The 10270-nt window shown below is 30.6% G+C and overlaps 1 protein-coding gene across 1 annotated transcript in view; it reads right to left on the bottom strand.

Annotated features, from left to right (window-relative positions):
• Positions 1-307: 307 nt before the first annotated feature.
• Positions 308-10270, bottom strand: part of LOC116850343 (fibrous sheath CABYR-binding protein) — an 86226-nt gene continuing 76263 nt past the window's right edge. The window contains exons 8-9 of the mRNA XM_032828528.1: positions 5357-5588; positions 308-1545 (exon numbers count right to left, since the gene is read on the bottom strand). Of these exons, the coding sequence (XP_032684419.1) occupies positions 1448-1545; positions 5357-5588 (330 nt within the window). The 3' untranslated portion in view covers positions 308-1447. The remainder of the gene's footprint in view (positions 1546-5356; positions 5589-10270) is intronic.

Genomic DNA, 10270 nt, shown 5'->3' with positions numbered 1-10270 from the left:
AAAATATTTAGTAATTTAAAGAATAATATTGAAGATTTTTCTTTCTCACAAAATCAATTCGCATGTTTCATATAGTTAATCTATAATAATTTAAAGATACCAATAAAGTCAATATTATATTGATATAAACAAACTTCCAAAAGTATAAAAAACTAATATAAATTAATCAACTCTTCCTACTTTTTACCGACAAGCTTCTGTAAAATTCTTCGTTTGTAAAATTCTTCGTTTTTTATATCTTCGGGCTTATTAACTTAGGATGGCAAGAGATTGCATGTGTTTAGATTTATTAACAGGTGTAGCAAAATTGAGTCTAACCAATATCGTATCACTTTATTATTTGTCATGAAAAAAAGGAAAACATGTAGAATACATAAAGAACATAAATCAATAAAATAATCGAAGCTTAAATTAATTTCCAAAGCGCAAACAATGTACAGAAGTGTATCCGTAAATAATCATTTGAACTAAAATAAAAATATACTGTGTTTTCGAGAAGCTTTTGAATTAGCTTATACGATCCTTTTTCTATCATTACGAAGGGGACGGAGGGTCATAAGAGATAAGTAAACAAAAATGCATAATTATTAAAAGGATATAAGGAGTTGATTATTGTACACAAACGCCTAATAATAATAGTTATTTACCTTTTAAAATATTAAACCATGTTTACTACATTTCTTGAAGCACGTTTCCAGTATAGAAGGGAATCACAGATTTCTAAGCTACACTTTCCACTCTTTCCGTCTACGAAAGAATACAATCGACAAATCGTTTAGAAAATATTACTCTAATCTCATTGATATATATATTGATATATAGTAGCTTGTGTCGGTAAAATGTATGTAAAATGTGTTATACTTTACACAGTTTACTAAATAATTTACTTAATCAGTACTGATGGCTGAGGTTAAAAATATTGTAAAATCAATTATTCCAAAGTCAATAATTATTGATCAAATGAGACATTATTTTTCGACGAGCAAATTCCATTATAATCGTCGACTGTACGCTTTAATTAGCGGGCGCACTTACCTCGGTAAGTCGTGTGGAACATAAAAATACTATCAACTTTGTGCAACTCTATCGTTTTTCCTCTTTCGCGACGAACACAGTTCGACGAGTAGAAGTGACGAATTCTTGGATTTTCACCAAATTTCAGAATTTAGGAAAACCTGAAGGGAAATTACTTGAACGTCGTAGCCTGCTATAATAATCTATTTCTGTTCGTGAGAATTCGGTGCGATTGCCGCTTGCAGCCGGTTGCAACATTGACAAGAATATATGCAACTATTTCTTATCGCCAAGACTGCAACAATTTTAAATATCTGATCGTAGTGTGCGTTAGTAACGCGCTTTTAAGGTCCACTTCTTCTTAATTTTAAGATCCCGGGCGGACTCAATGATTCGGTCCGTCCGACGCGAATGCCGTTGTTGGCTGCATCATTTAGCACGCACAATCGCAGGCGCAACGACGTACGCGTTTCTCGCGACGATGAAGGAAGACCTCGTCAGGTGCGGAGCGTACAGAACGTGGTTGTACAACTACAAAAAGAAAATAATCTTAAATATTTAATCTCTTCACAATCTAAACAACTATATCGTATATAGCAGGGAAAAAAAATATCTGAAGAATAAAAAATAAAAATTCGGTGGGCACTAAAATACCATATATTTACTTAAATTTAAATTATTTGATTTAAATAAAATAAACAATTGCTTTCATGAAAATCTAAGATTTTAAAAAATGTATAAGCTGAATATCCAATTTAATGACCAAGTAACCTCATCTTGAAAATAAATTAATTAATTAATAATATACATATTAAAAAAAAACTAAATACACATATATACACATAACGGATTTTCTTGAAAAGCTTTTTAGGGTTGTAAATGTGTTTTTTAATGCATGGAGGGATTTTAATTTATTTATAATACTTTTTTTTTAAAAGTGTAACTAATGTGTGATACATCAGGTTAGTTTTGGCCTAATTTGTGGTATTATTTAACGGGAGAATTACATATTATATAAGCATTATTTAATATTATTCGAATATGGTTATAGAATTATGAACATATTACTAACTTATTACTAACTTTAACATAACAATTTATGGGCTAATGACATATTTAATAAACTCTGAAGGGTCAAGTTACGACATTAATGGTATTTCTGAACTCTATAATAAATGAGATTTACAAACATATTCTTTTTAGAAATAGAAACGTTTATATATCATAATAATATATGTTTATATTATTTTATGTCATATTTATGCAGATTTTCACTAATAGAAATAAATAAATAATAGTAGTATTAATAATAGTACCTATTAATGACATGTATAAATTAATAAATAATAGTACCTATTAATGATATGTATAAATTAACTATGAAAATTACATATCTTATTATTTCCTTTGCTTACAAAATATTCTTTAAACCTTCTCTCAACTTTGATATAATCATTTCAATCACTTGAAATTACAGAATAACTAATAGATATATGATGGTGTGGTCTGTTCTTTTCAGCTGCACTACTGAACTGGTGCAATAAGTTAGAGTGAGAAAAAATATAGTTGTCTTATTCCAACTTATTGTATCAGTTCAGCAATGCAGCTAAAAAGAACAGACTAGTGAATGATCAATTTCTGTTGACAGCAACTGTTTAAACTGTCGCCATCAACAATATATTTGTAAAATTCTATTGTTCCAGGATTTATTATAATTTTTAATTTTATTCGAAAGGACCCCGCACAAAACCTATGGAAAATGGTTTTCGGTCAAATTGGTTGAAATTTCACTATGTTATAGTTTTCGCCATGCTGATAAAAAGTTATCATTGCACCAAGTCCCAAAAGTCAATATTTCCCAAGATATAAAGGGTCAAAGTAGTGAAATATGGTCATCCGCAGTAGTAAGACGTATGTTATAAGTATAAGTGATACATTGATATTTATTCACGAAATAAATAAAAATCGATTTTTACATATATATATGTAATAAATATTTAGTTCCGCAATATATATGTATATGTATATACAGGGTGGGGCAAAAGTATCGGACCGGTGAAATATCTCGAAAAATATAAGTTTTACAAAAAACTGTTTCAGATCTTAAAAAGATCTATTGTATTTACTGATTTTAGCAGATTGATCTTGGGTGACGTTGCCAAGGTCAAAAATCAGTTGTTTTCACGACTACTCACAATCAGTTGTTTTCACGGCTGCTCACAATCAGTTGTTTTCACGGCTACTCACAATCAGTTGTTTTCACAGCTACTCAAAATCAGTTGTTTTCACAGCTACTCAAAATCAGTTGTTTTCACAGTTACTCACAATCAGTTGTTTTCACGGCTACTCACAATCAGTTGTTTTCACAGCTACTCAAAAACTACGTGAAAACAACTGATTGTGAGTAGCCGTGAAAACAACTGATTTTTTACCTTGGCAACGCCACCCAAGATCAATCTGCTAAAATCAGTAAATACAATAGATCTTTTTAAGATCTGAAATAGTTTTTTATAAAACTTATATTTTTCGAGATATTTCACCGGTCCGATACTTTTGCCCCACCCTGTATATACATATACATATATATTATACTTATAACATACGTCTTACTACTGCGGATGACCATATTTCACTACTTTGACCCTTTATATTTTGGGAAATATTGACTTTTGGGACTTGGTGCAATGATAACTTTTTATCAGCATGGCGAAAACTATAACATAGTGAAATTTCAGCCAATTTGACCGAAAACCATTTTCCATAGGTTTTGTGCGGGATCCTTTATTATAATTGTGATACTACGTCTTAAGAAAAATATGCAATATATGATAATATACAGAATGTCCCAAACTCTCCTCCGCATATTTTTTGGAAATATAGAATGGATTGAGGTGAACAAAAAAGTCCTACACCGTTTTGCGATATTCGCAATAATAACCGAGAAATTAATTGTAAAATATTAAGGAAAAACGTACGCTGAATGGCTGAGCGCAGTGATAAAAACTTTTACTCCAGAGCAGTGCTGGCAGTTCGCGATATTTTCTATATAGACAGAAGCCCTTGTGCGCATGCGTGAAGTGACGTAGCAGCTCGACGTAAGCAGTTTCCAATGACGGCGTTAGGCACTAATAGGGGGTTCTTAAGGGACATGCAGAAAATACTCGGCCGTCTGTCTGTGTTGTTTGCCTGGGAGTGGTTAGATTAGATAGGTAGTGAAATGACATAATAATAAATTAGTATAATTAATATAGTTATAACAATTAGTATAGCTGTGTAAAATGTGATAATAAGTATATATAGTATATATTAATAAATAAAATGTGATAAAAAGTGCAATTTTAATATAAAGTGATATTGTGATATAAAGTGATATAAAGTAAAAAATATATTTATTTTTACTTATGAATAGCATTCTGTTTCTTTCCACAAACTTTTTTTCTTCCTACAATCCTTTCATATTTTCCTTTAGGTGAAGGATCTTATGATACCTTAAAATAGATACGGCGCTGAGGTTACCACAGAGTTTGCTCAATGCGCGTGCGCGAAAATATATCGCGAACTGCCAGCACTGCTCCCGAGCAGCACGCATCAGCACGGGAGGGGATACGCACATACTCACCGTGAGACTCACGGGCACTGTCGCGTGAGTGCGTACGAATCCCCTTTCTTGCTGATGCGTGCTGCTCGGGAATCAAAGTTTATTAGAAGTTTAAACAACAATATTTCTTATAAACATTTTTAAATGTGTTATTTTACAAATAAAATATTTTTTATAGAATTAACTAGTTTTTGTAATAATTCTACTCGTGTGGGCAAGCGCGTGAACTTGACGTCTTTTTTCACCATTTTTTAAAAAAGACTACTAGGTCGCGAGCGCTTCTCCTTTAACCATTCAGCGTGCGTTTTTTCTTAATCTTTTACAATTAATTTTTTGGTTATTATTGCGAATATCGCAAAGCGGCATAGGACTTTTATGTTCACCTCAACCCGTTTTATATTCTTACAAAATATGCGGAGGAGAGTCTAAAACACCCTGTATAAAATTTAGAGTAAGAACACAAGTTTAGAATAAATATAGATTCATATTATCTGATTTATTAAGAGAAAAACGAATGCAACTGTCACTAATTGAAACACTGTTACTAATTGGGATATTTACTTTATTTTCTTATTTAAAAAATTTTTATTAGTATTATTAAATATGTTATATTAGTATCCACCGCGAATAAATATCTTTTATTTCTTGAATATATTTTCTTTCTTATTATATATATTTTATCTCTTGGTTATATTAAAAATAAAATCTTGAAAAAAAAATTGAAATAAATAAAGTCTTATTTACAGTGAGGACGGGCTTCCTGCATGGATTGATGCTGCTGTTGTTGTTGTTGCTGCTGCTGTTGCTGAATCATCATATGTGTTGGCTGGTGCTGGTCGGCTTGTTGCTGTTGCTCGGATTGTTGCTCCATGGACTGGCCATCAGTAACTTCAGCACGCGCTTCTACTGGTACCTCTAAAGACTCGACTGGTCTCAGCGCAAATCTTGGAACTGGAAAAGCACGACCCTCCACAACCTAAAATTGTAAAAATAACTTTCATCAGTATATATATTTCATTCAGTTTATTGTACGGTAGTTTTTTCTCCACATTGTCGCTAATTGTTCTGTTACATGACACAAATCTTTATTGAAAGAAGCCACATGAGGTCATCTAATAGCACTATATAAAAAGACAGGCAGTTGAAATTTGAATACATACTTTTGGAGAAATTGATGTGTTTTAATCTTTTATGGTCTTCTCAATTGACTTGTAGATAAAAAATCACGGCCGTAATATATTTACGGACAAACGCAACATGTTTACAATATTATATTTTTGTTGAATATGTTATTAATAATTAAAATTGATTAGTTATAGTTTCTAAAAGGTCCACATTCGAGTTCTCATGAAATTCTATGAAATAGCTCGAGATACTTTTAAATAAATATATCTAAAATATAAAATTGTTTTTTCTTAGCGCAATTAAAATATTTATTTGAATTGTAATGTTAAAAAAGCAAATATATTTATTTCCAAAAGTTCTTACATGCCACGAATAAAGGATGATTTCATCTATAAGATATATTGCAGAAAGAGTAACGCTCTCTGTATAACGTACATTTTTAATTACATGAGAATTATTATACATTTTATATAATTTGTTATGTATTTGTTATCTATTTCTATAAATATACATTTGCGAATGCTGTTGAGAACAGATTAATTATATCAAATATACAAACGTATATTTAAGCTCAACGTGTTTATTTCTTTATTCTTTATAACAATGGTATAAATGACTTATACCTCTTATACATAAACGTATATATTTATCCTTCAGAGTCTTGTTTAAAAAATCCGATAAGGAGATTGATAGAAATATATACCAATTTTATTTAAATATTATATGACTTTATCTGAACTTATTTCTGTCGGAAAATTTAATTTTTGTTATTTTAGCTTATATAAAAAAGTTATCAATTTCTTTCATTTTATATCGTAACTTATTTTTAGCAATTGAATATGATACTAAATTTATTTATTTGATTAAATGTTTACCTGAATACATAATGTCTTTCTATATAATGACTTTTTATATAATGTTATAATTTTTTATTAATATTACGATTTAATTACATATATTTTCTTATGTAATTCTATCAAATCTCTTTTAAGCGGAGGAGTTGTTACTTAAATATATATCTTTTACTTTTCTAAATTAATAAATTTACTAAATTAATTAAGTCTACCAATATTTAAAAATTAATATTTTACAAGATTAACAAAAACTCCTATGTAATATTAACAAAGGTGGTAAACACTACCTATTTTACACAAATACGTATGAAAAGATTAAAATAAGTTCAAATAATATATTTCACAAATCAAGAGAAATTATCAGTATTATGTGGGATATGTATAAAAAACTTCGCCCCTCTCCGCAAAAAGCTAACCTACCTTATTATATATAACTACTATTAATACAACTATTATTTTAACGTTATCTCAATTAATTTTTAGTTACGTCAAAAAACGCTTTAGATATGTTTATTTTGGAATATATAAGACCAAATTTCACGAAAATCAAAGGGTAGACCTTTTTCAGAACTATATCAGTTGATTTATAGAATCGGTTAGAACAAAATATGATATCGAGGTAGACTCGACATAAGACTACGAAAAGTTAATTATCTTTACATCGCTCGGTCACGCTGTTGCAATATGCACATCAGGATACGATTCAACGATCTTCATGCATATTTTCATGCAATAATGTGTTTTAGTTGTGAAGTTTTCAAAAATAAAATTTGTCTCAAAAAACTGGCAGCGGTGGGATTCGAACCCATGCCTCCAAAAAGACTGGTGCCCAGTGCTGCAGAAATGTGGCCATGCACGCTGCAACGTTCGAGGAAAAATACCCCCTCCATGTGCCATCTCTTAACGCACACAACGCTGCTGCTCCGTCTATCGGTGTGAAGCCGTGTCGCTCATGTCACCGAACGAAAAAGAGAATAGTCTTCGCTCCTTCTCGCTCCTTCTCGCCTCACTGTGTTTACACGCGTCCGAAGATATTTTAACTTTCTCGGCGTAGATCTGAGTCGTGAACACGACTATGATATATCGTCGTTGCCGAAAAAAGATCCCCTATGTAATGTTTCTTATCAAATCAAGATGTTTATATCAATATACATTCAAAATTTTATTCTATATATAATAACACAAGTATCTCCAGACAACACAATGCAACATAATGTCTAAAATTGGAAATAAGACGTCTTAAAAATAATCTTTAAGACGCCTTAAAGAGATACGTAAATTGTCTGAGAGACACTTTAAAGATGACCTTTAAGACGTTTTATGTTCCGATTTTAGACATTATGTTGTCTGGGTCTTAAAGTCACAAAACATATACATAGACTCTTTTACGGCAGCGACGATTTGTGACAAAATATGAAATAAATATAAACATTTAATGCAACGTGCCAGTAGGTCGCCCGGAGTAAAAGTAACGTATTGGTAATTTCCTGACGAGCATTCTATGTCTTAATAGGATACCTTTAAGCCATTCGTTTATTGTTATATTGATAGAATGAATGCAGAACTATTTTTTCTTTTTGAAGGAACTGTAGCACTATGAAAGCAAAGGTGCTAAAATAACTTTATTCAACTTATTATACTTTATAGTGTAAATGTTTATCAAACGTTATAGACAAAACAGTTTGCTTTATCGATATTGTTGGAGACTGCTTAATTCGTTCTTGATGCGGGTCCAAGTTGTGAACTTCATTGATTATCATCAATGCGACTATGATCAATATATTGACCATAGATTGATGTGGTCCGCTATTGTAATGCAGAAAAAATCTGAGAAAATGATGTAAATATGAAAAACATGTATCCGTATATTTATGTATAATGCACGTCTAACTCGAAACGCTATAGTCCGTATTTATTAAATTGACCGCAACTCCGCACGTGAAACATACAGAATTATAAGTAGAAACATATGCTTCTATTCATCCGCAATGTGTATTTATACAATTTACAATATACATTTACAATATACACCAGACTCTATTAAGGGGACTGGAAGGTCAGATTGCACGATTTAAAAATCATGCTTGTTTTTTCACAATTTTTTATGACAAACTGAATGAATATGCGAAAATGTTATTTTGACGTGTATTTATATAACATATAAAGAGAAAAAAAATATAATTTTGATGATCAAATACTCAATATAAGTGTATGGTACATGTAGTTAAAATATATTTCGTTTTTCTTTTCAAGGTCGTCATTTTGCAATAATATCTTAACTTTCGGTGGTTTAATGAAGCTGAATTTTAGAATTTTTGAAGGTAGAATATTTCCGTAATTGTCGTTATCATGTGAATCACTATAATAAAAATTTAGTAAAAGTTAACAAAATTGCAAATATCTTAATAGAATATTATTAAATTTTCAGTTCTTTTATAGTAGAAAAATTAATATTTTAATATTAAATATTTCACAAGTTTGTCAGTGGTTCACATGGTAACAACAAGTTTACAGAAATTTTCCATCTAAAATTCAGCTTAATTGAACCACCGAGAGTCAAAATATTATTGCATAAATATATGGATATATATTTATGATTTTTATATTTACATCTTTTTCAGATTTTTTCTGCATTACAATAGCGGACCACATTAATCTATGATCAATATACTAATCATAGTCGCATTAATGATAATCGTTTCCGCGACTTGGATTCGAACCAAGAACGAATTAAGCAGTCTCCAACTGTATCGATAAAGCGAACTGTTTTGTCTACATCGTTTGATAAACATTTACATGTTGAATAACCCAGACAAAATAATGTCAAAAATCGGAATATAAGATGTCTTAAAGATAATCTTTGAGATGCCTTAAAGACATTTATACGTAAATCGTCTAAAAGATGTCTTAAAGATGATCTCTAAGACATCTTATGTCCTGATTTTAAACATTATGTTGTCTGGGAAGTTATCTTAGCACCTTTACTTTCATAGTGCTACAATTGCTTCAAAAGATAAAAACAGTTCCGTATTTATTCTATCAATATAACGATAAGCAAATGGCTTAAAGGTATCCTATTAAGACGTAGAATGCTCGTCAGGAAATTGCTAGTACGTTACTTTTACTCCGGGCGACGTACTGACACGTTGCATTAAATGTTCGCCTTATATTTATTTCATATTTTGTCACAAATTGTCGCTGCCGTAAAAAAGTTTATGTGTATGTTTTATAACTTTATCACTTTGAGATACTTGTGTCATTATATGTAGAATAAAATTCTGAATGTATATTGATATAAACATCTTGACTTGATAATAAACTTTATATAGGGAATCTTTTCTCGGCAGCAATGATATATCATACTCGCGTTCACGACTCAGATCCACGCCGAGAAAGCTAAAACATCCTCGGATGCGCGTAAACGCAGTGAGTTGGAGCGAGAAGAAGCGAGAAAAAGCGAAGACCAGTCTCTTTCTCACTCAGTGACATAAGCGACGCGGCTTCACACCGATAGACGTAACAGCAGCGTTGTGTGCGTGTATTAAAAATACATCTAACAAATTGCACATAATTCTTTTAGCTTATTTTTTACATTTTAAAAACAAAACTTATTAAAATTGCATTAATATATATATATATATATATATATATATATATATATATATATATATATATATAT

This window comes from Odontomachus brunneus, unplaced genomic scaffold (genome assembly GCF_010583005.1).
Source record: "Odontomachus brunneus isolate Ranch 3 - 2012 unplaced genomic scaffold, Obru_v1 Obru_scaffold_143, whole genome shotgun sequence".
In the NCBI taxonomy this organism is placed as follows: Eukaryota; Metazoa; Arthropoda; class Insecta; order Hymenoptera; family Formicidae; genus Odontomachus; species Odontomachus brunneus.
This window is presented reverse-complemented; position numbering and strand designations above follow the sequence as displayed.